Consider the following 26,505-nt stretch of genomic DNA (forward strand, 5'->3'; position numbering starts at 1 on the left):
GCAGGAGTTGAAACAGGAAGTGCTCCATGATGTGATTTGAAGAGTCTCCCAGTTGATAACCAGGGAATGCTTTTGAAGCCAGGGTAGACCCAAAACAATTGGATGAATTGATCTCTCCAGAATCAGGAATATTTCCTCCGAATGCAGGAGCCCCATGCAAAGAGTTAAGGGCTTGGTGGTGGTGTAAATGCTCCCTGGGAGAGGGGTTCCCTGGATAGAGGAAATTCAGAGTGGAGGATGAAGTGGCTGTATGTCTAGCTGTAACTGCTGGACCAGATCATAGAGAATAAAGTTCCCTCCAGCTCCAGAGTCCAGCAATGCTAAGGTATGAAGGAACCGCCAGGATACCCAAAGTCACCGGTACGGTGCATTGGGGAGCAATATACAATTTTCATAAGGTCAGCTCCCCAATGAGACCTAGGACCTGGCGTTTCCCAGCCGTTCACCACATTGAGCCAGGAAATGCCCTTTATTGCCGCAATTCAAACAGAGGCCCAAGGCACGCTGGCGTCTTCTCTCTTCCTGAGAGAGGGGACCTCATCCCAACTGCATGGGTTCCAGTGCTTGGTTGCTGGAAGATTTCGGAGGAGACGCTATCGGGCATGAAGGCGAGTGTCAAATTAGTTGGTCTCCGAGTAGATCTCCCCTCGTGGCTACGTAGTTGGAGTCGATGGTCAATCTTTCCAGCCAGGTCAATCATTGAATCCAAATAGTCAGGAAGCTCTCTTGCCACTAGTTCATCTCTGAGACGAGGAGAGAGTCCTTCCAAAAAAATCCCGTGGAAGCTGTCCTCTCTCCAGTCCAGCTCGGTGGCCAGAGTGCGGAATTCAATCGCATACTCGGCAAGTGAACGAGCACCCTGACGTAACTGTAATAGTTCCGTAGCTGCTGTGGACTTGTGAGTGAGTTAATCGAAAATTTGTTTCAAGGTAGCCACAAATTGTTCCAGGTCTCCCAGGATGGGGTCTTTAAGTTCCCACAGCGGCAAAGAGCCCAGCGGCAAAGAGCCCAGCCTTCCAACAGGGAAATGATGTAGCTGGTCTTGACTAAATCAGATGGAAACTGTGACGGGAGCAGGGTGAAACCGACAAAGCATTGGTTGTGGAAACATGGCACTGTTTAACGTCCCCCAAATACCTGGATGGGGCTTGCAGCTTCGTGGTAGTCACAGGTTTGAGGCTAGGCATCTGAACAGGCACCGGCGGTGATAATGGAGTTGTGGCGTTCATACGGGTTGCCAGTCTTTCCACAGTGGCTGTCAGGACATCTAGACAATGTTGCTGTTGTAGTCGCTGAGTGATGCCAGGAATGGCCTGAAGGCCAGCAAGGTCTGCCGGGTCCATGGCCTTGTAAACTGTTATGTTCGTGGAACCTTGAGCCAGCTGAAACAGATAACTCACCGTGGGAAGGCCCACAGTGGAGGTCAAAGCTGGGAGGCTGCATGGGGCAGGAGACCTGAAGGATCTTCACCACTGGAAGCCCGAGATCCCCCTGGGAGGAGCCCGTGAGGATCTGAGCCGCTGGGACTTACTGGTGGTCTCCTGTAGCAAGTGTCTGGAGAGATGTTCCAGAGAGTGAAGATGAGGAAGCTGGAGCCAGGAGGCCAACTGGAACTTCACCACTGGAAGCCCGTGGTCCCCCCGGGAGGAGCCCTTGAAGACCTGAGCTGCTTGGATTTAGGCGAGGCCTCCTGGATGGAGTGAGCAGGATACTGGAGAACGTTCCGAAGTCAGAAGCCAGGAACAAGCCGAAGTCAGAAGCCAGGAACAAGCCGGAGTCAGAAGCCAGGAACAAGCCGAAGTCAGAACAGCAACTAGAGACTCTAAAATGAGTGAACCTCGTTGCAAGGCCAGGAGTGGAGTTGGTGCAGGGTTTAATACCCTGGGAGGCTCTGACATCACTCCTGGGCGGTGCAGTGCTTTCCTGTGCTGGCCCCTTTAAGAATCGAGCCCCTGCTCCTAGGGAGCAGGGCCAGCTCCGAAGCGTCGGTGGTGTCTTCCTTGAGGGGGGAGCGCCATGGATCGAAGGCAGGGAGGCTTGTGTAGGCCGAGGTAGACGCTGTAGCGGCCCAGACCATCCTCTAGGTTGGTGGAGGGACTGAGGCACGGCCCAGGACTGCAACAGCCTGATATTTAAATACTACTTAGCCAGATAATATAAACTTATCCAGCTAAGTGGTGACCGCTGACTATCTTGCTATGTTCAGCAGCTACCACTTAGTCAGATAACTTATCTGGATTTTATCAAGCTAAAGCAAGAGAACATTGCAGAAATCTCATTTTTGTGTATCTTTCATCATTCTAAATTACATCAAATCTTCAATGATGTGTACAATACTGTTCATACTTCTGCCTGCACATGTAAAACTGGCCCCAACACCTAGTCCACTAACAAAACCTCATCTCGAGTTACTGGATAACCCTCCTAAAGTGGTATAAATAGATGACTAATATGTGTGCCACCCTAGAGGCTCGCACTCTCGTTCTCTCTCTCTCTCCACTTCTCTCCCCCTTCCTGAAAAAGAATTCACAATAAATATCACAAATCCCATTTTAGGAATATCACACAGCTTAACACCACAAAAAAATGTGTAGATATTTCTGGCAAATCCCTCATTTTCATAAACCCTGCCCAAACTCCTCCCCTTTGACTAATTTTTTTTATTTGCATACACATTGTGGGCTGCAAAAAATAACACATGCATTATGGCGTTATCGTGGGTGTTAGGGCCCCAATGCCTGTGATAACACCCTAATGCATTTTGATGAATGACCCTGTTAGCTGAATATAGCATATCCTGCTAAGTAGCACCAAATATGGGTATATTTAGTAGCTAACTTACCTAAACAATTTGCTTTTAATATTGAGACCTACATTTTTAGTCATAGAACTGCCAATCCTTGTTTGTTTTCCTTAAATAAAAGTTTATGCTTTATGAATATTACTTGTATTTCTTTTGTCTTATTACACACTATAAAGTTGAATAGCATTTTGTAAATAATAAATATATTTAAATCATTATTTGCTACATTATATATTTGAATACATGTGTAAATTATCTTGATACTTGTATAAATGATATCATAGTCTCTTATTAATTTCAACATATATTTATATTAGTTTTTATTTGATTTTCTTTATTAAAATTTTGAAATCCCTCCTGTAAAAACATGTTAACCAGGCAATGAAACAGTATAAAGAATGCATAATTGTATAAAAACTAAAGTAAAAGTTAATAAAATCAATTAAATAAACAGCAAAAATGGCACAGCCTGCACGGAGGAGTCCTGCAGGTCCCCACCATCGGCAGACAGATCTGGATGAGGCAGAGGCACTGTCTATAATCTTATCTAGGTGATGTGTGAGGTCCACCACCTTTGCACCAGGCAGGCAAGTTACCAGGCATTTATAGGTGTATTTACTAATTAATCTGTTAGTGACCTACAAGGGGATGATTAAACTCTCTGTAAGGGCTGATACAATAATAAGATTTAGATAACAGCCTGGTTGATTTTTAATGAGAAAGTATCTCTTGCCTAAAAATCAAGGGCTGAGATAGGGATAGATGGGTGGGAAGACAGTCACTAGAATTAACTCCCTCTGGCTTGCTTATTATCTCAGACACACAAAAACTCTCTCCAAACTTTTTTAAGTCCTAAATTTCCAAAAGCTATACTTACCAATCCTCTTCAACCAACATTAAGGTGATCTTCATGCAGAGGATTGAAAGGTTTGAGATTCGCTTCCAGTCTTTCTCAACTGTAAATGGTGTTGGGCATCTGGAAGCTGGGGCTGTGGATTTCAAAGCCTGGATTGCTCACTTTGACCTCTGGAGTCCTCTCCCAGGGGGTGCTAGGAGCAATACACAGGTGAGCCTTCTGGTCCTCTTCTACTGCCCATGTACCGCTCATGCCCTCCCATGCTCCGCCCACACCTCACCCCTTTGGAGAAGTTCCAAGATGTGCATGCAACGGCATTTGTGTATCATGATGGCTTTTAAAAATCTGTTCGGCATGTGCAAGCCTGATATATTTGAACATTTCCTAATTAATGTGTGCATCGGGTTTTTGAAATTCACTTTTAAGTTTTTATCTACATTTAGAAACCTAAAACATAGGATCCTAAATTTTGGTCTGCTATTCATTTGCTAGACTTAATCCTCTAAAGTCCTGATTTAATAAGGCTTTTATCCCATTCTGTGTCTATAGGAAAAATGCTTAATTAATGAGCCCCTAAATTAGTTGCCAAGAGCTGAAAATCAGTGCTAAGCACCTAACTTTTTTCCCCTTCTTAACTCTGCCCACCTAGTTACTCGGAGGCCCATATTCAGCCATGGACTATCTGGGTAAGTTACCCATATAAGTTAAACTATAAATTCAGTGGCACAATTAAGGTCTCAAGTGCTATTAATATTGACCTGGGTGCATACTAAATTACTTTAGTGTGAATCTTAACTTTGGTACATATGCTTCAAAATATGTATTCTAATTTTTCTATGTAGATTGTACAGAATGTCAAAGACCGAGCAACTCTGTTCCCTTTACTTTTACCAAATAATGGGACCTTATTTAATAAGGATATTTTTCATATGCACTGAATGGGAATCAGTTCTTTTTTAATAAGGCCCATCATTTTAGTTTTAAAAGTCTTGTGATCAGCAGTATTCACAATGAAGTGCTGACAGTTCATGAGGTTGCTATTTCTTCCTCTTTTGAGAAAATGTAGCTTCAAGTCTCTTTGTGAACTGTTGCTCAATTTCTAAAATCAGCTGTGACAGACATTTGGAACACTGCCATCTAACTAAAATTTTATGGTTAGCGTAATATTCAGAAGAGATATATTAGTAGGAATCCATACATTAACATTCTATTACAGAGTATTTCATCATCATCTTTTTTGTACTTTTCATTTTTTGATTAGCAAAATTACCTTGAAAAGAAATGCAGGGGAGAACATTTTCTGTTAATTGTAGAGCTCTTTTTCATGGTCCATTACACTTCTTAATTTCTGGTTCAAAAGAATATAAGAAGAACAGATGCCATGGACATCTTCAGTATGGATTGAGACCCAACAGATTTGGTAATTGAGGCTGGTGCTGTTATGTTACAATGTGATCAAGAAAAATGTTCAAACAGAGAGACAATAATAAGTGAACCTCCAACAAAAGAAAAAGCAAAAAAGGTGGTCTTCCAATAAATATGCATGGATGATACATTTTATTTGTATTAAATTCTATACAAAATCTTTACTAAGTACAATACAAAACCTTGAAACATGTATGTTGTACAGACTACCAAAAGATGGTCATTTTTAAATTGAATAAAGACCACAAACACATATTAAATGTCCACATGAAAGACCTCCATGATTTCTAAAGTTTCATATAAGTCTCAAACATATTAAGGTCCATTTAAATCCTGTATTTCATTGCCACAGGAGTTGCATGTAAGTAAATAGCTAATATCTTCTTAAAGTCTGACAAAATCACAACCTGAAATGTAAAACAACCCAATAATAAAGTACAAACATTTCTGTAAAAAAAAAATCTTTTTTGAGCAGCAGGGAAGTTTTCCTATGGAAATAATTGCTACATCTTAAAAATCAATTTTATAAAAAATCTTCAAAACCTTTACAATTTCCATTATATAGCACAGAGCAACTGTAGCTCAACTATTGCACAAAAAAACAAACAAACTAATCTTTTAAGAGCTGAATTTCCAAAGCCATTATGTACATAAAACACACAAAATTGTCAGGGGCTCAGTGTGAAGAAAAGTACTTTGTAACTCGATTTCATGCATTCTTTCTCACATGCTGTGGAGAAAAGTTCTGGGAAGTGGAGTTGGGACTTTCATGAATACTTTCATATTTCAAAAATGTATGGGGCGGATTTTAAAAGGGTTACGAACGTAATATATGTGCGTAACCCTTTTAAACTCACTCCTGCGTGCGCCAAGACTATTTTGCATAGGTCCAGTGATGCGCGCAAACCCCGGGATGCGCGTATGTCCCGGGGCTTGAAAAAAGGGGCAGGGAGAGGGCGGGGGTGGGACCGAGGCCTCTGGCACAGTGGCCGTGCTGGGGGATCGCGTGCCGGCACTCGGCCAGCGTGCGCAACCTACGCCTGCCCGGAGGCAGGTGCAACTTATTTAACAAAGGTAAGGGGGGTTAGATAGGGCTGGGAGGCGGGTTAGGTAGGGGAAGGGAGGGGAAGGTGTGGGGAGTGGGAGGGAACAGGGAAAGCCATCGGGGCTCCCCTAGGGCTCGGCGCACGCAAGGTGCACAAGTGTGTACCCCCTTGCGTGCGGCGGCCCCAAATTTTATAAGATGCGCACGCATGTTATAAAATCGGGCATAGATTTATGCGCGCTGGGTAGTGCGCACAAATCCATGCATGTGCGTACCTACTAAAATCTGGCCCTATGTGTATACGTTTACCTGCATAAGTTACATTCTCAATAGAGCAGGCCTAACTTTATGCAGGTGAGTTTTTATAGGCACCAGACTTCTTACTCAGGAATTTTCAAAGAAACGTTTGTGCATGTGCTTGCTTTGAAAATTCAGGGAAAAGTCTGCAAGTAAAAAAAGATACATGCAGACTTTACCTCTAGCCATATAGTTATAAAATTACCCTCAAAACTAAAGTAGTAATCAAACTCAATTAAGCTGATATCATTTGAAGAGGAATGTATGACTTAGTAAGGAAAAGGAAGCACCAAAAACTTTGATCTTTTGCATTAGAACGCGGACATATCTAAGATACTACACAAATCACTTAAAAGGGCTCAATATTCAAACATAGCTGGATAAGCAATAAACAGAGTCATTTTTCAAATTGCATTAGGGCCTTATTAAGTGTGTTAGGGCCATAACGCAAGCAATAATGCTATAATGCCCATGATAAATAACATATTGCGAGATATGTATGCAAATTTTAAAATTTTTCCTGAATGAGAGGAGTTTGGATGGAGTAAACTAAAATGAGGGGCACTTAGTGTTGCATGCAATAGCATAATGCCTGTTATTGCAGGTTTTAATGTCAGAAATAACTATACCTTTTTCCTGGTGTTATGCTGTGCGATATGCCTGAAATGGGATTTGAGCTAAAAATTGCAAATACCATTTCAGGAAGGAGGGAAAGAGAGTGAGAGAACACATATTAGTCAACTTTTTATACCACTATAGGAGGGCAACCAGTAACTCGGGGTAAGGTTTTGATGGTAGCTTAGATTATGGGAGGCAGATTTACATGCACAGTCAGAGGAACAAACAGCACAGTACACATCCATGAAGATTTGATGTGATTTGGAGTGAGAAAAAGTATACAAAGATGAGATTTGTACATTGTACTCTCAACCTGATGTATACAGAGCTGTTTGCACATCTGAATGTGTATGTAAAACTGCCACCCAAAACCTAGGCCACCACAAATCCTCATCCCGAGTTACTGGTTGCCCCTCCTACAATGGTATAGTTTATTTATATGAGAGCCTTATAAAAACTCTCTCTCTCTCTCGCTCTCCAGGAGCAGCCCAAAATCTGGAAAAGCCTGTCTGAGCACTTCTCAAATTGTGATGTGAAAATATCATGGGTGCGATAAATTTAAGGCGCATTGCGGTAAAATATCTATGCGATGTGCTAAAATAGTACACGTTGCGGTATCTCAAAAATTACCCTAACCATGCCCCTTTTCTTCATCATGGGGGCTAGTCATGCAAAATTTATAGCAAAATGATAAATCTTGGAATAAGCTAGATATGTATTATCCACGTAGTTTACAAGATTATTCAGCAGTATGACTATGCTGCTAATAATCCCCATAATAATGGCTAGATAAGTAGCTTAAGTCTTATCCAGCTAATTTTAGACCAACTATTGAACAGTCTAAATTATCTGGTTAGCTTAACTGGATAAGTCCGAATATCGGCACTTATCTGGCTACGATAATCAGACAAGTAGCTCCTCCCCAATCTGCTTGCATCCTGCCCACCACTTATTCAGCTAATTCCTTAGCTGAATAAATACTTATCCAGCTAAGTGGCAACCAATGATCACAGCTGGATATTCAGCCTCTGTCACTTAGCCAGATATGTCATAACTTATCCAGCTAAGTAGCACTAAATATCGGTGGCTACTACTACTACCTAACATTTCAATAGCACTACATGACATATGAAGCACTATAGAAACATACAAAAAGACAGTCCCTTATCAATAGAGCTTACAATCTATTAAGATAAACATTCAGGACAAGAGACTTTGAATATTTCATAAAGCAAGACAATGGTTAAAAAGAAAAGAAAGTTAACAATATTAAAAGCAGACAATCAGGCATAAGATTTAAAAGTGGTTTCAAAAAAGTAGGTCTTTAGTTGTAGGACTCCCAGTTATATGTACATGTTACCTGCATTTATTTACCACTTTGTAGTATCTTCATTTTCACAATATTTAATGTAACCCTACCTGGGTGTGCTGGTTGAGCATGAGAGAGACCATAAAGTTATTTATACTCTTTGGGGAAGGAATCCTGACTAGCTTTGGGCCTTCTTTAATTCCCAAGGTGTAGGTTCGCTGGACTGGGGAAAGAAAGGAGTCCTTTCAGGTCCTAATATGATAGGGGTGGTTTCCTTACACATTCCCTTATGTTTTCCCTGGGGAGAATGCTGGTCTCTGTTGTGAGTGCAGTGATACAGAAATAAATACTCTGGAGCCACTTGGTTAATGTCCAAAATAAAAGTCTTTATAGTCTGTTAAGCACTGATGGTGAATATCAGAAAACTCAAACTGCAGCACCACAGAAATATCTCTTCAATTCCTTTACAGTCTCGTCTTTCTATCTGTGCAGGTCTCACTGATATCAGGGCAGGGAAACATCTACTCTCTTGGTTTAAGGTGACGTAGAGCTCCCAGATTGGCAGGGTCTTTAGGATGGTCAAAACCCCTTCTAAGCTGATAAAAATAGCGAAGTCTATGGCACAGAGAGTAAATCCTCTCTTTCTCTCCCCCCCCCTGGTGGTGAACACCCGATGGGTGCCCCAGTGATCTTATTTCCTTTACTTATGGTTATCAGATCTTCAGGATCTCCTTCTTCCTACACAGTCTCTTTAGTTTTCTCTCTGGATCCTTGGTGTGAGGGTCCTTCTTTCAAAGAAGCAGTTGTCTTGCTTCTAGCAGGAAGAAAGTGGCAGCCAAAACCTTCCTTCTGGATCTTCTAACAAAAGTGTTCTTTTCCGAAAACGGAACAGAAACTAACAGCGGAGTCCCCTCCTCACAGTAGGTCACCATCATGTCAGGGGTGTATGCAGGGTTCCCCAATCCCTGTGTGCAAGACAGGCACAGGTGTCCAGTGAGGCTCCTAATAAAAATTTCAAAAAGTCAGCAGAGTTGGCCTGGTATCTTGGGCCCGTAGAGCTTGTGGCATTAGGTTGGCAGCTCGAGACTGTTGACGGCATGTTATGACAGCAGTTCCCCGCCATTGCCAAGGAACCCAGACCTTCTCCTGCTGCAGAGTGACTTCGGGTAAGGGAAGCCAGCTGCAGAGCCTTGTGGCTGGCAAGCGCAACACCTGCGGTGTTCCCCCTTGTTCAGTTCCTGCTCTTCCAGGGAAACAGAACCCCTTGTCCTGTCTGTTTCCCTGGGAGGCCAGTCTAATAGGAAAATCAGTACATCTGGTCTGGATGTTGCCTTAGGATCCCAGTCTGCAGCTCCTGCTGCTGAACCCACCAAAGGAAAGAAAGCTACTGGGAAAATCCCCTCCGGTGCTTGACCCTTGGAGCAGGAATTCAGACTCCATGGATTTGCTTCCCATGGGGGGGGGGGGTCTTTGGGCTATTCATCATTACAGTTGCCCAGAGCACCTTCAGAACTTGGCTTATGATCCACCTAGAATCTGAGCCAAAAGTCTTCCCAGGAGTGGCCAACTCATTAGGGATGTGAATCGTTTTTCAACGATTAAAATTATCGTCCGATAATTTTAATATCATCTTAAATTGTTATAGAACACAATACAATAGAGATTCTAACGATTTATCGTTAAAAATTGTTAAATCGTGTTAGTGCGCACTAACAGAAAATGATACAAATTGACACTTTACAGGTCAGTAAAGGTCAGTTAGGAATGAATATGTATTCCTATTGGCTGGCTGCCCTCTTATCTATTGATGTTACCAAGGTTCCCACTGAGGTGATGGTTGGGGGGATGGGAAATGGAAACTGTTGGTAGTTGACAAAAAAAGTAATGTGATCAGTCAATACGACAAGAACTTGTGCCCTATTCCTGATACCAGGGGTGTTGTGATCTTCCTGCACTCAGTGCCCTATCCCTGATACCAGGGGTGTTGTGATCTTCCTGCACACAGTGCCCTAACCCTGACACCAGGGGTGTTGTGATCTTCCTGCACACAGTGCCCTAACCCTGATACCAGGGGTGTTGTGATCTTCCTGCATGCAGTGCCCTATCCCGCCTGCATTACTAGTGAGAGGCTGGCTTCACAGACAGGGGGGAGCTGCCTGACCCTCACTCCTGACTTCCCCCATGTCCCAGCCAGTGAATGGTGTGTGGGTGAGGGGGGGGAGGATGGTGAAGTCTGAGACAGCTCCCTCCCTGCATTACTAGTGAGAGGCTGGTTTTACAGACAGGGGGGAGCTGCCTGACCCTCACTCCTGACTTTCCCCATGTCCCAGCCAGTGAATTGTGTGTGGGTGAGGGGGGGGAGGATGGTGAAGTCTGAGACAGCTCCCTCCCTGCATTACTAGTGAGAGGCTGGCTTCACAGACAGGGGGGAGCTGCCTGACCCTCACTCCTGACTTCCCCCATGCCCCAGCCAGTGAATGGTGTGTGGGTGAGGGGGGGGGGGGAGGATGGTGAAGTCTGAGACAGCTCCCTCCCTGCATTACTAGTGAGAGGCTGGCTTCACAGACAGGGGGGAGCTTCCTCACCCTCACTCCTCCCCTCCCCCATGTCCCAGCCAGTGAATGGTGTGTGGGTGAGGGGGGGGAGGATGATGAGGCTGAAACAGCTCCTTCCCTGCATTACTAGTGAGAGGCTGGCTTCACAGACAGGGGGGAGCTGCCTGACCCTCATTCCTCCGGGGTATTGTGATCTTCCTGCACACAGTGCCCTATCCCTGATACCAGGGGTGTTGTGATCTTCCTGCATGCAGTGCCCTATCCCTATTAATACCAGGAGTGTTGTGATCTTCCTGCACACAGTGCCCTATCCCTAATACCAGGGGTGATGTGATCTTCCTGCACACAGTGCCCTATTCCTGATACCAGGAGTGTTGTGATCTTCCTGCATGCAGTGCCCTATCCCTGATACCGGGATGTGTGCAAGAAGATCACAACACCCCCGGTATCAGGAATAGGGCACTGTGTGCAAGAAGATCACAACACCCCTGGTATCAGGAATAGGGCACTGTGTGCAAGAAGATCACAACACTCCTGGTATTAATAGGGATAGGGCACTGTGTGCAGGAAGATCACAACACCCCTGGTGTCAGGGTTAGGGCACTGTGTGCAGGAAGATCACAACACTCCTGGTATTAATAGGGATAGGGCACTGTGTGCAGGAAGATCACAACACCCCTCGTGTCAGGGTTAGGGCACTGTGTGCAGGAAGATCACAACACTCCTGGTATTAATAGGGATAGGGCACTGTGTACATGAAGATCACAACACCCCTGGTGCCAGGGTTAGGGCACTGTGTGCAGGAAGATCACAACACTCCTGGTATTAATAGGGATAGGGCACTGTGTACATGAAGATCACAACACCCCTGGTATCAGGGTTAGGGCACAAGTTCTAGTCACACTGACTGATCACATTACTTTTTTTGTCAAGCTACCAACTGTTTCCATTTCCCATCCCCATATATTGTCAGTGGGAACCTTGGTAACATGAATAAATAAGATGGCAGCCAATAGGAATACATATTCATTCCTAAACTGAGCTTAACTGACCTGAAAAGTGTCAAATTGTATCATTTTCTGTTAGTGTGCACTAACGGGAGTTAGTGCGCACTAATCGGAAAAAACGATTTTTAACGATTTTTTAACTAAAAAACCGTGCCTAACACGATTTTCTTCTCCTGCCAGACGATTTCTATCGTTAAGACGATATGGCACACGATTCACATCCCTACAACTCATAGCTGCAGCACCAGACCACTCACCTGCATATCTGCTGAGGCAGAAACAAATACTGAAGAGCTGAGGGCAGCACCAGATCTTTATATCGAGAATGAAGTCAACTTTGAGATTTTATCTCTGCCTCCATCTGCTGGCCAAAGGACATATTCCATTTGGCTGGCATGGATGATAAGTTACATCAAATTCTAGTTTCATTCATTTGTATTTCCCATTCAAGTCTATGGCCCTTTGAAAAGTGTTGCAGTGAGACTAGTGAGTATAGCAACCAAGAGATTCTTGAGTAAGGTAATAGCCATGATAGAGTAAAGTGGAAGAAGTGGACAAGTAGACAGGGTGGAGGACCAATCAAGGGGAAGTTGTCCTGCTCCTGATGATACAGCTTGAGGTTCTTGGTTGCTCCATACCCCAGACTCTGCACATTAGAGGTCTTGATGCCATGCTGCTTGCTGCAATACTCCTTTTACTACTTGGGGGTCTTGCTACCACTCTGCCATGTTGCCTTACATTACATTTGGGGGTCCTGATGATACTCTGCCTTCCTGATATAACCTTTATGTTACACCTTGAGAGTCTTGCTGCCACTCTACCTGCTGCCATCCATGCCTCTGATGCTACACCTTGGGAATTTTGCTGCCACTCTGTTTTACTGCTATACCCCTAATGATACACCTTGGGGGTCATTCTGCCACCCTACATTGCCATTATACCCCAGTTATACCATTTTGGAGATCTTTAGTACTATTATGCCACTCTGCCTTGCTGTTATATCACTAATGCTACACATTAGGGGGATGGTCTTTCTGACACTCAACCTTACTGCAAAACCACAGTTTGTACACCTCTGGGTGTTCTTGCCACTGTGGGTGGATGCTTTGCACCTTTCTTGATGCTTCGGGAGCTTCATGCCACTCATGTGCTTTTTTGTCACCCTGTCAGTGCTTGGGTTTTTTCCTGAAGCTTTGCTGCTGTGTTTCTCTTACATGGTGCCTTAGGATATAATGCCTCTCTTGGTGCCACCGTGGCCCTTTTGTGCTGCCTTTTGGGGTTCATGCTATTGTAATCTGTGCCCTCTTTTGAAGCCTTAGCGTTTTCTTCACATGCTTGCTGCTGCTTTGCTTTTCTGATGGTGCCAAGGACAAATTCTGCTATTGCTGGTACTCTTTTGCCTCTTTATGGTGCCTTAGCCTATTCATGCCAATTTTCCATTGTCCTGGCCTCTTGGAGTTCTTTTTTTCTTTCTGATGTTGTCTACCTGCAATTTAATTAGAATTGATTAGAAAACCCCAATTTTGAAACTCGAACTAGGATGCATTGCTTCCCCCATTGATTTTAATGGAAAACAAATAAACAAAAACATCTTTTTCATTTGAAACTATTGAAACAAATGGAGGTAACCTCCATTTGAATAGATGTGCCTCTGCATACTCCTACATATTATTGCAACCACTACAATTAAGGACTAAATCAAATATAGCTGATAGTGTAAATGCATTTTGAGCAGTAAATGTAATTGTTTTGGAAATGCATTCTTAATTTTGTTGATATATTGTTTGTTTTTTGGCAGGTACTATTTTAGTGGACAACATGCTGATCAAAGGGTATGCTGGAGGACCTGATCCCACTATACAACTGTTACTGAAAGACAATGTGGACTATTGGGTGATCTTGGATCCTGCAACGCAGAGGCTGTATTTGAATAGTACTGGACGGATTCTTGACCGAGATGTTAGTTATTTTTTTTATTCTCTTAATAAAATTGTACCTGTATATATTATATTATATGCCGAAATGCAAAATTAACAATTCACTCTAAGGGCCAGATGTATGAAAGGATTTTTCTCATTTGGTGCTTGATGTACTAAGCATTTTCTCTCATAAATACAAAAGAAGAGAAAACCTTTGAATGCAAATGCACACTTTGTACATATGAGAGAATGTTTATTTTAGTTTATTTAATCTTAAATGTTTACTATGGCATTATGCTTGAAAACCATAGTAGTATCCTTGGAAATCATAAAGAAGAGAAAACACTAGTATTAGGATGATTGTTAGAGGTGGATAATCTAGTTTGCATTTAGTTCATATTTCCAAATGAGGAGAGAAAGAGGAAGGTTGTATATTGGGTGAATTCAAAGAATCACAGAAAATTCTGACTTTTATTTCAAGTCAAGAAATTTAGACTTAGAAGACATAACAAAAGTCACAATTGGGATAGTCTAATTTCAAGCAACATATGGGCAGGGATATTACTGGATTGTCAATCTGTAGTTATAATACCGGTTGGCATTCAGTAGTAAACACTCAGCATATGAAAAATAATGCAAAACTTTACTGGCTTTTATTTCTTGCTAATCAATGATATTTCAAGTGGAATGCTGTATTTAGGGGCATAGCACAGTTTACTATGATAATTTTGCTATTGTTTAAGAGTCTCCTTTAAAAGCTTTGCCTGTGTGCTACATCTAGAGTATCTTAATTTATAATACCTATTATATGCAGTAAACTGGCTTTGTAGTACTATCATTCATGACAATGATTCAGTTGATGTTTCTTTTGGTCATGCCAGATACTCTATGTTGGTAGTAGAATAGATTTGAATAGTTTATATATGAGCATAGAGCTTCCTTCTGTCTTGTGAAGACTCGAAAGATCATCATTAAAACATATTTTGTTCATTCTATTATGGTCCAATAAAAGGTATCACAACCTATCTAACTATAATAAAAAGGAAAGTTACCCTGCACCCATGTCGCTGGAATGCAAATAAGCTCTTCTGCTCTCTGCCATCTGTTTGGGGCCCCAACCCTGCATTTCCATGATTGACAGTAGGAGGGAGGAGAGCAGTCCTAGAAGCAGCAGTAGAGGAGAGGTCGCAGTGCTGGTAGGCCCCCACCCTCTGCCGGGAGAGGAGAGACAGAAACCCGTGATGGCCTTGCAGAGGCCACCTTACCCCACTCCCACCATCAGAGGACAGACAGACCACTGATGTGGTGATGGAGAGGCTGGAATACCAGTGGGGCTCCCCACTCCCCACCAGTGGAGGGCAGAAGGACACCCCCAGCAGAACTCAAAAGGCCACTATGATAGCAGGGTTCCTACTGACAGAGGATGGAGAAGGGTCTGCAGCTGCTAGGGGAGAGACCAGAGTACTGAGCCATCCTCCAATCCCCTGCTAAAAGAAGGGACAGAGATCTGCAGCTACCAAAAAGAGGACCATTAGGTATGGGGAGGGAGGAGACAGGAAACTCTAGGGAGGTGGAAGGTGAGAGAAGGTAGGGAGATAAAAACAGTTGATTTATCTGAGCATTACCAGTTCCAGATGGTTTCAATGCTGAAAATGACTTTCAGGATATCCTGTTCATTCCAGAAAAGCTTGAGGATCAAGCATGCATTTTCTCATTTGATCAAATTTCCTCGCACTGTGGAAGCATGTATCCTTTATCTGGATGTTGAAAATTAAGAGGGTCTCTGTTGCAACCTCTTAACACTGGATGTTTCAGGCCATAATTTATTAACTTGTAAATGTCAAATTTCTCATTTATGAGCCAGATGATGCTTTTAGAAAAGACTTTTCAATGCTGTTAACTAATTATTAAAAACTACATCATACAAAACCCTATTTCAGTCATTCATTTTCTTTGTGCATTTCAGTCAGATGTGTGACATTGTGAGAAACTTCCTGTAGAAATCCAATGAACCAGGGTGTATGCAGTATTATGAATCCATAAGAGCAATCTTAAGTCAAGGGATTGCAATAGTAAAATTGCTTAGCTTCATTGGCTAATGGTCACCTAATTAGGATTGACTGCTTTTTCTCTATTGTGACATTAATTTGGAAACAGAATGAATTCTTGCAGTCTCTCCTAGATATGTTAGCTGATATTCTAAGAGGAATGGTATTTAAATTTCTCCATTAACTTACAATATATTTTTGAAAATGATTACCCCTTCCTTCCAAAGATACAAATCACTGTCATTAACAAACTGAAACTGTGAAGAAAATGTGTAAGAAAAAGGATTTAGACCTTCTTAGAAAACAACAGAAGAAAAGGGTTCCTTGGTAATTTGCTGTTTGCCAGCTCAATTCTTTCAATGGTATAGGATTGTGTCATTATGTACTGACATTTACTGAATACCAACAAATGCCAAACCAACTGGTGTTTGAAGTTCAAATCTAAATCTAAATATTACCCCTGCAATAACTACATAGATTGGAATGTTTTTCCAGTTCAGTGCTATATCTGCTAGTTTGACAGAGTTGACAAACACTAACCTTTTGGCTGGCATAATACCCTTGTATTTATATTCAAATACTATCATATAGTATATGAAGCATCTTTATTCCTATGTTAAACCTTGATCTAGGCATTCACCCTTCTAACATAGCATTAACGTTTTGCCTTTCGTGAGCACTCGGTATATGAGGTCTATGAGAATACATATTAATATATTAGTAAAGACTTGACCCAGGTCAACTCATGAGCCACTCTGTGGTAGCTGAGAGGATTGTGCACACAATTCCTGCATAACTTTCCATACTGAAAGATCTAGCACACTGGGCCTGATTCACCAAGGTATTTTCAAATAGAAACAGAATGGGAGAAAAGCCTTAGTGGATCAGGCAGTATGAGAGCTGTAAATTGAAGCGTAGGAGCATGTGCATATTGTTTATCGATTGACTGTTCCAGGTTCTGACCTGTATACCAGTGCAATTTTATAGGTTTTATTGGATCTTTCCCTATTCCTATATTATCTCTAGTAACTCTACCCCTCAAAATGTATTCCCAACTGGTTAGAAGGGAAAGTTGCAGTTAAGCATCTCCTTCTACTATGAGAAAGTTTTCCTAGTAAAATAATATTTTCAACATCATTTCAAAATGTTTGTTAATACATATATTACAAATAATATGAAATACTTTAAAATACAATTGCAATTTGTAAGGAGGCATCAAAGTTCTTAACCCATACCTCACAATGTACCTAGAATATCATGTTATCCATAATATACATTCTTTTATGCCTTGCTGCTTAATTATAGAATAGTAAAAATAATCCTAGCTATTGTCAAGAAACTGTTCTCCTTAGGGCAATGTCCTCTGGAAGCCTTCTTCTGGTAGGATGATAACTTCTGTCCTTCACAGCTTAGACTTTGGAAGTTAAGTATGCAGTATCTACAGGTTCAACACAGTTTGGACTATAGCAGGCAAGTTAAATATGCAGTATCCATGAGTCTAGCTTAAACTATAGCAATCTTCCCAAATATCTTCAAGTTCAAGAAGGTTTTCTGGATTACAGTTCTAGTTTCACCTTTAAAGTTCTTTGGCTAAGTGGGCTGGAGTCAATTAAAATTTTCTCAACCTTCAACTCAAAGGCAGGATTAAAGAAAAATCTCATCCAATCTCTTTCTTGATATCAAAGGCTTTAAACAGTACATTCTCTACCCCAATAGTGTTTTATTACTGAAAAGAAAAATAGCTTAAACAGTTCTCTCAGTTCATACTTGGCCTGTAACTCTGACAATAGCAAGTAGAAAAGAGAAAAAAGGTACTCTTTAGATAGAGTACCTCCTCCAGAAGTAGTCTCAACAAGTGTTTCAAAGAAAAAACAAAACAAAACATAGAGCTATCTTGAATTTCAAGTTGCATACAAAAACTGTGCTCTCCCCTTCTAGTACTGTAGGGCTGCCAGTCCTTCTATATAATCCTTATCCTCTACAGATACCTCAGAGGGATTCTCCTATGGATTGGATACCAGTCTTCATACTCTCTTGTTCCTTATCTAAATTCAGATCTGTTTGCAGCTCTGAGATAAGATTAGGCTCCTGCTTCCTCCCAGAGCTAGCTGTCCTCTCTTTGCAGTGGCTCATTTGTATATAATCCCAACGAAATAATGTACTGGTCTCTTTTTTATATACAGCACTCTGTCGCCAAAATACTTATGTAAGACCCTCTATTCACGAGTAGGCATATATTGTACCATCTCGCTTGTCATAGGGGTCTGAATTACTTTTAATAAATCCTGCGTTCCTTTTGTTTACTTAATTTTTCAAGTTATCTTAAAATGTCTACACGAAAATTATAGGGAACTCCCAACTAATATCGCACAACCAATGATGAATACTTATCCACAGTGAAAAGGTCCCAAAAGTCCTGACATGGCCATGTTTCGGACCAGAGTCCTGCTTCAGGGGAAATCACGGAAACCAATTTGACGATCCTTCTTAGCTCAATACCATCAATGCGGCGATTCCATCTGTGCAATTTCTTTTCAAATGCGGGCTGAAATTTCACCCGCCTCAATTGAGGATTGTTTACATTGTGGTGTATTGGAATACATAGTTTGAGTGTGTGGGTATTTGTGTGATTGATATCGTCATTTGTATATAAGACACATCTGCTGCCTGCCTCAGTCAGGTGATTCAGCCCTACCTCCCAAGTCCTTCTGGGAGATATAGTTTCCGCTGTTTGTCTTAGAGACCTAGAAATATCTTTAAAGTGACCTTCACTTTTAAAGCAAGCTTTTTCTTTTCTTTGTTGTTTTCTGAGAATTAACTGTGATGAGAATCCTGGCACCTCAACATAATATATCACAAGCTGCCAAAGGTTCTGTCCTAAATTGATATCCCAGTACAATCTGGATATACATGCTATATAAGGTTTACAAGAAATCTCGTTATATTCACACTAGGATATTCCAGGTGTACTACACTGTAATAGTATATTGGCATTTCTTGAGTAAATATAGGCACAGAGATAAAGGGATACTGCTTCACTGCACATTGAAGGTGAGCCTTTATCCACAAGCATGGCACACATTCTTATATCTTAATAAAATTTACATATATATTCTCCTTATCTCTTCTACTTTTCTTGTTTTCAAACCTTTGACAATATGTGCTGATTTGTTGGAATCTACCATAAACTGTAATTTGAATGCTTCTCCTATGGACCCTGGAAATGGACTGACACCTCCTACTCATTCAAATTGGCTACCTTTTAAAGTCCCTACTGACCATGCAATGTGTTGCCATGCAGAAGACCAGGGATTTATTCATAGGCCAAGTTTCTGCTTCCGGGGATAGGTCAGCCATGACTGGGAATATGCAGAGGCAATGTTCACAGACCCTGTGCAGATGAAATTTCAGGTATCACTCAATGATGGTGTCTAGGTCCTAATTCAGGATGTATGTGTTTGAGTTCTTAACCTAGGATTGTCATAGCAGTGGCTGTGCTAGTGAAAGTAGAGTATAAAATAGGGGAAAAAAATTCCAGATGTTGGTAAATTATATCTTATGTTCTTGTAGTCCAATAGCTTTGTTATTCTATTTTTTTATTTAGCTCACAACTTTTCATTGATAGCTCAAGGTGAGTTACATCCAGGTACGGTAGGCATTTTCCTATCCCCTGAGAGCTTACAATCTAAGAGGGCTGTTTACTAAGCTACATTAGGGCTTTATTGCATGATAACACATGATATTTCAAATGTAGTACATTATCTTAACCCTGTAATCCAGTTTGCAGGCCAGTAATACTAATGATCTTATTTGCATGCACATGCATGTAAATCATCTCATTATTAGTCAATCTGATGCAAATAAAACAATGCAGCATACATCCAGATTCCCCTTCCCTATCCTTTTCTGTCAACAAATTAGTTCCCTGCCTTAGCCAATATCCGTCCCTCACACTTCTCAGGCTAGTACCCTTGGAACCATGGGAGATCAAATGGGGCCCAGATCATCCTCGGAGCTCTGGACCTGGTGCTGCCATTTTCAAAATGGCACTGGTCTACCACATACAGACTTTTTGCGAATAGGTATGAAAGTATAAAATCAGCCAGTCGATGCTATTTTGAAAATGGTGGCACTGAATTCAGAGCCTAAGGGGGCTTTCTGGTCCCAATGGACCACCATGGATCTTAAGGTACTGGCCTGAGATGGGGTTGGGTCATGGAGTAGAGTGAAGGGGAGTATCAGAGGTGGTGGTAATATTTTTGACCGAAAGTGGTGGGGTTTGGAAGGTTGGGGCAGGCAGATTCCAAATGTATTAAAGCATTTTTTTAAAGGTTTGAAACCTTGGCCACCTCAGTGAGTGGCAACAGTGTGGAACAGGAGACTTCCAGGGTTTTCATGAGTCTGGGGGTGGGATTTAGTCAGGTCACTTGGTCTTTATAAGAAGAATATAGCTCCAGGCTTTGGGTCAGTCGTGTGGATCACTACATACGTGGGGCAAGCAAGCTGCAATAATTTTCTTGGCAGTATTTTACCACTAGGAAAACTACCATGGAATTTACTAATCTGTGGTACATAATAATGGTATTTTCCCTTCTAGGAAAACTACTGTGGCTTAGGGATGTGCAATCGTTTTTCCTGAATTAGACAATTTCAACTAAATTGCCTAATTAGGAATGGTTCGGGAAAACCGAAAAACGATTGAATTTTTTCCGAAATTTTGGGAAAAATTCATTTTCGGGTTAGTGCGCGCTAACATGACAGAGTTAGCACGCACTAACCTGAAAATCGGGACGCGCCCCCCCCCCCCCAAAAAAAAAAACAAACCAAAAAAAACAAACCCTGAACTACGGGAAAAACGAAATTCCTGCAGGGAGGCCCCGAAACAAAGCCCGACACAATATTCCAACCTGAAGCACATCTCTACTGAATGTGGCTTAGGAAATAACCTCCTAAGTTTATATCTGAGGCAATGCAGGTTTAAGGAGCATCAGCAGCATTTGAATCTTGACTTCCCTGATTCTCAGTCTGCTGCCCAAACTATAACACTGCTATCTACTCCACTCTAAATGCTAGCTCTGACAGGCAGAAAGATGAGAAGGAAACTGCCAAGTCAAAAAAAAAAAGAAAGAAAGAAAGAAAGAAAGAAACAGTCCCTACCGACTTACATTTAATTTAAAATACATAAAAGAATCTGTAAGGTTCTGACTATTCCCACGAGCTATCCAGTCCCCACACGCATTTTGCAATGTAATTTGCTTTGTGATTTGTGAACAGAAAGGTGGAATATTAAATTGAAGAAATAAACAAATAAGATATATTGAATAGTCAAGGAGATTTTAAGCAATTTGTTTAGCTAGGACGCAAAATAGTAACACTGAAGAAGAATCTTGTTTTTCTTAATTGAACTATTTGGAAGAATGAAATCAAGTAACCTTTGGAAAATCATCATGAATAAATCTTTTTAAAAGGCATTTAATGTGCAGGTGAGGATGTCAGTGGAACAAGTGCATTCCCTGATTTGCAATAAATGAGTGATGTGTACCTACCTGGTGGTCAGACACCATCAATGTCTTCCAGTAAATGGCATGTGAGATAGAAGAATTTTGCCTAAATAACACTGAAAAGGAAAAAAATTATTGCTTTAGAAAAGGGGTGGCCAACTTTGGTCCTCAAGAGCCATGGACAGGCCTGATTTTCAGGATAACCACAATGAATATGCATGCGATAGATTTGTATGCATTCTATCCTACGCAAATCTATCTCATGCATATTCATTTTGGATATCCTGAAAATCTGGCCTGCATGTTGCTCTCAGTGATGAGAGTTGGCCATCCTTGCCTTAGAAGCAGAAAATGATTTAAAAGAATAAGGAACTGATTTGCCCCCAAATATTTGGGTCTCAGTCAGATGTGGTTTTTTCTGAATATCTACTACTGTAAAAGGGAAAAATCCATTGGTATATGGTGTATTGTTGAACACTTAAGACAAAAAAAGCATCTGTTATCAGGTAATAAAAGGAAAATTTTCAAATCCTGATTCATGGCAAAATTAGGGGGCGTGTGAATATGTTGGGCTCATACGTTGAGCGGATTTTAAAACCCGCCAGGATATGCAGGACTTTAACCAGAAATGTGTGCGTAATTATACGATCTGGCATGCACCGAAGTCCCCTGCCGCATAACTTTACTTCTGCTATTGGATGGCGTATATGTAAGAAAAATAAATAAATAATAAGCCATTTCAGAGGGGTTCATATGGTCTCGGGTAACTGGGGGCTGTGCAGGCTATCAAACCAGGAGGGGTTGAAGGACCTATCTGTTAACTGGGCAAATTGGGAACAAACTTTTGAAACTGGGCAATGCGTCAGTGGGCATCCCTTTTAAAATTCCCCCACTTATGTGGTAGGAGGGAATTTGCACACATAGGTGTATGCCCGTTTAAAATGCATCATACATGTGCACATGGCCTCGCATGTTATAAAATAACCGTGTCCCTGATTGCAGATCGATGAATGTGTGCCCATGCGCCAGTTTAAAAGTTACCATCTAACTTTTTTTTTTCTTCTTTTAAATTCTTTGAGATGCATTTTAAATGCCCAACGGGAGCATGAATTAGGGGGATGCACGAAGAAGTCAGACTTGTGCATGGCGAGTGGATTTTAAAAGCTGCTGAGGTGCTTTTCTTCCAGAGCGCGCACATCTCAAAAGTTTTCAAAAAAAGGGACAGGGCATGGTTGTAGTCTGGGCGTTTTGGGGGCATGGAACTAAGATGTGTGTGTATATACTGATGTGAGCCAGCTCGCACCAAAGCCCCCCTGCTATGTATCTTCACTTCTGCTCTGGATGCCATGCACATTTAAATTTAAAGAACTAGAGCACAATCTGCAGAGTTTTAAGTGTTGGGGTTAACTGGAGGAGTGAAGACTATCTAAACAGGGGTGTTTGGAGGAACTTCTCTTAACTGAGTGAACTGGGGATGGACTGGTAAAACTGGAAATGGCGTCGGCATTTCACCCCGGTTTAAAAATCCCCTGATTTACGCAGTAGAAGCAGGGATATGTGCACACAAGTACGCGCCCACTTGAAATTTGCACACGTTGTGCATGGCCAGGCTATTTATAACATGCGGGCATATGACTCGTTGTTTTATCAAATGGCCACATACCTGGGCACAGGCTGATGAATGTGTGCAAAATGTGTGCACGCACGCCAGTTTGGAAAGTTACAGTCCCTGTCAATTAGATCACCGGTTGAAAGGCAACAAAAATGATAAAGAGAATGGAACAGCTCTCCTACAAAGAAAGGCTAAAGAGGTTAGGTCTGTTCAGCTTAGAGATGAGATAACTGAGGGGGAGGATATGATAGAGATCTATAAAATCACGAGCGGAATAGAATTGGTAAATATAAATACAAATACTAGGGAGTACTCCATGAAGTGAGTAAGTAGCACATGCAAAACAAATAGAAGAAAATTCTAAGCTCTAGAATTCAGTACTGAGGTTGTGGTTAAGGCAGTTAGCATAGCTGGTTTAAAAAAGGTTTGGACAAATTCCTGGAGGAGCAGTCAATAAACTTTTATTAACCAAGTAGACTTAAGAAATAGTCAGTACTTATCATAGCACAATAGCAACATGGGATCTACTTACTGTTTTGGATTTTGCCAGGTACTTGTGACCTGGATTGGCCACTGTTGGAAACAGGATACTGGGCTTGATGGACTCTCAGTCTGACCCAGTATGGCATGTTCTTATGCTCTTATGCGCTTATGCTTATGCTTATGCTGTTAAAAACAGGCTTTATCTAGCATGTAACTTTTATCAAATAAGGACCATCATAACACCATGCGGATGCTTTGTAATATCCAGCTTTTTCACTGCTTAAAGAGTCATATATAATCATCAGTCCCAATAATATTCATTTGGATTTTCACTAAGCTTTTTTTTTTTTGTTTTATTACATTTTTTATTGCTTATAGAAAGTGAGAGAGACAATTACTTTCCATGCAAATGCTCACAGCCCAATATGATACCATGTTTTGCATCAGGAGCGGTCACTGTGTTGACAACAAGTAAGTTGTTTATAAAACATTCATTCTATATACAGTTTCCCTGCTTTGATACTTCTAGTTACTTTGCCTATATTTCAAAGTTATTTTTATGATCACATACAGGAGTTCAATGCGAAACACTTAATAATCCTTGTACAAGAGGACTGAAATCCCACTAATATTCTTCTATAATTCACAGAAAGTTTGCATGCACAGCATTGTGAAAGCCCCTGATGCAGTGATGACAAAACATGGTATCTTATTGGACTGTGGGCATTTGCATGGAAAGTAATTGTCTCTCTCACTTTCTATAAGCAATGATTACTTCCCTTTAATTTGTTGGAAGCACAAGCAGCGGTGGCAGCAGCTAACACTCACAAGACACCCGACATAATGTCATGTTTCATGGGGTGGCTGCATCGGGACGTACATAGAGACGGTGTCCTTGTCTGATTTAAGAGGCCATTTTGAATTACTGAAACATGGTCATCTTCCTCTTAAAACAGACAAGGACAGGACACTGTCTCTATGTACGCCCCGATGCAGCTGCCCTGCAAAACACGGCATTATGTCGGGTGCCTCGTGTGTGCTTTCTTCATATTCTTTAAGCAGTGTGAAAACAATGGATCTATGATTAAAGATGACCCGGATATTTCGTGCAAGAAGTTTATTGCGCCTCGGGTGTTATGAAGGTTCCTTTTTCAGCTGCTTGATCGAAATCGTTTGGTGTATTTTAAATACTTTAAGTATTACTGCCTGAAAAATGTTTTTGAGGGTGTGAGTCACGTTGAAAATAAGGATGAATGCTGTGTTAATTTTTGTATACTTTATAACTGCATTCTCGGACTCTCTGTTTTTGATTTAAAAAATGTTGAATTACAAATATTATTGAACAATTTTATGTGGAAATTCCTGATAAAAGTTTGAGTTTGTAAATATTGATATATTGCCTACCTAAGATATTAGATGAATTGGTTATGCTGCTGAATGTATTGAACATACTTTGTATGTACTCTATTGCTACTAAAATGCATTGATTTAATGCCTATGAAATATATTGTACATATGCTGTATGTGTAGCTATATTACTCAATTACCCAGGTAGCTTTCAGGTCTGTGGATATTTTATACCCTTGCACCTGTAAGCTAATTTTCAAAGGAAAACTCCCAGAAGAATTTAACATTTGGGTCAGAAAACACTGTGGGTACAAAATGGTCTGTGGACTTTCTACCTGATTTAATACATGCGGGTAAACTATGTGCAGGGATTTGAAAATGAAATTGCTGGACATGTGTTTTCTTCTCTGCTCTAACCCTGTCCCTAGACCTACTCCTTATTAGGGATGTGCAGACCAAAGGTTTATGTTCATAAGTCCATAAGTCGAAAGGGGGGGTCAATTTCGGTCAATATGGAGAATTCCATAAGTTGAGTCTATGTCCATACGTGCACCGGTTCCCTAAATAAAAATTTAAACCCCTCACCCTCCTTAATCCCCCCCCAAGACTTACCAAAACTCCCTGGTGGTCCAGCGAGGAGTCAGGACCCCCCCAAGCTGGCCAAAAGTTCCTTTTGGGTCCAACGAGGGTCCCGGAGCGGACGTGCGGGGAATCACGTGACGTCCGCGTCACTCCGAAGTGACGCGGACGTCATGTGCTCCTTGCAAAGGAGTACAGAAATGGCGTCCTGACTCCCCGCTGGACCACCAGGGAGTTTTGGTAAGTCTTGGGGGGGGGGGGGGATTAAGGAGGGTGAGGGGTTTCAATTTTTATTTAGGATCAACAATCGCGATTTCCAATGTATTCAACATAGCTATGTTGAATAAGTTGGAAATCCGATTGTTTTCGCCTCATCACTTTTTTAAGTTAAAAAAAAAAAAAGTTGCGTTTTACATATAAGTTCAAAACGAATGCACACCCCTACTCCTTATTTCCTGAGCCTAAAAGTACGTGCACTGAGAAAGAGTGCATACGCTTTTGCCAGATGAAAGGAGGACAATTTTAACCTGCAGGGATAACTCAGGTAACTTCTTTGTTGCCCAGGCAAATCACTCTGAAAACTGTCCTGACAAAGGAGGTGCTCAAGTAAATCCCCACAGGTCAAAGTATACTTGTTGTTTCACAGGCACACACATTTTTAGCTGAAGGTGACAGGGGCAGCTCTGGAAGCGGGGTTGGGCAGGGAAAGGAAAGTGTGCTCGGGGGCACAGATTCCCAAATGTACATTGTACCTGCAGTCAAACCGGCGGACAGTCTCTGGATTCTTTTGCACTCATGGTGTATTTTGGCCTCAGTTTTCAAAGGCAATTTTCCTTTTGAAATTGAGGTTACAGATTTGTGCTCACAGAGATGCAAGCTGCCCAGGCAGTTTAAAAATTGACCTCTGTGAAGCTGCACCGTCAAGCTCCAGTAAGTTACATCTGTTTTCAAAGGAAATTTACTGTATACGCATGCATTCACTCCGCAAATTATCTCACCAAACACATGTGCATAAATTATACCTGCTGTCCGAGCACATACATTTCCCAAGTAAACTTGTGTGCATATTGTTAAAAATAAAACAGAAAGCAGAAAATCTGA

General features: G+C 41.5%; 1 protein-coding gene across 1 annotated transcript in view; it reads left to right on the forward strand.

Moving 5' to 3' along the window:
- Window positions 1-26,505, forward strand: part of PCDH15 (protocadherin related 15) — a 2,056,285-nt gene that overhangs the window by 513,607 nt on the left and 1,516,173 nt on the right. The window contains exon 5 of the mRNA XM_029609778.1: window positions 13,714-13,874. Coding sequence (XP_029465638.1) covers window positions 13,714-13,874 — 161 coding nt within the window. The remainder of the gene's footprint in view (window positions 1-13,713; window positions 13,875-26,505) is intronic.

This window comes from Rhinatrema bivittatum, chromosome 7, assembly GCF_901001135.1.
Source record: "Rhinatrema bivittatum chromosome 7, aRhiBiv1.1, whole genome shotgun sequence".
In the NCBI taxonomy this organism is placed as follows: Eukaryota; Metazoa; Chordata; class Amphibia; order Gymnophiona; family Rhinatrematidae; genus Rhinatrema; species Rhinatrema bivittatum.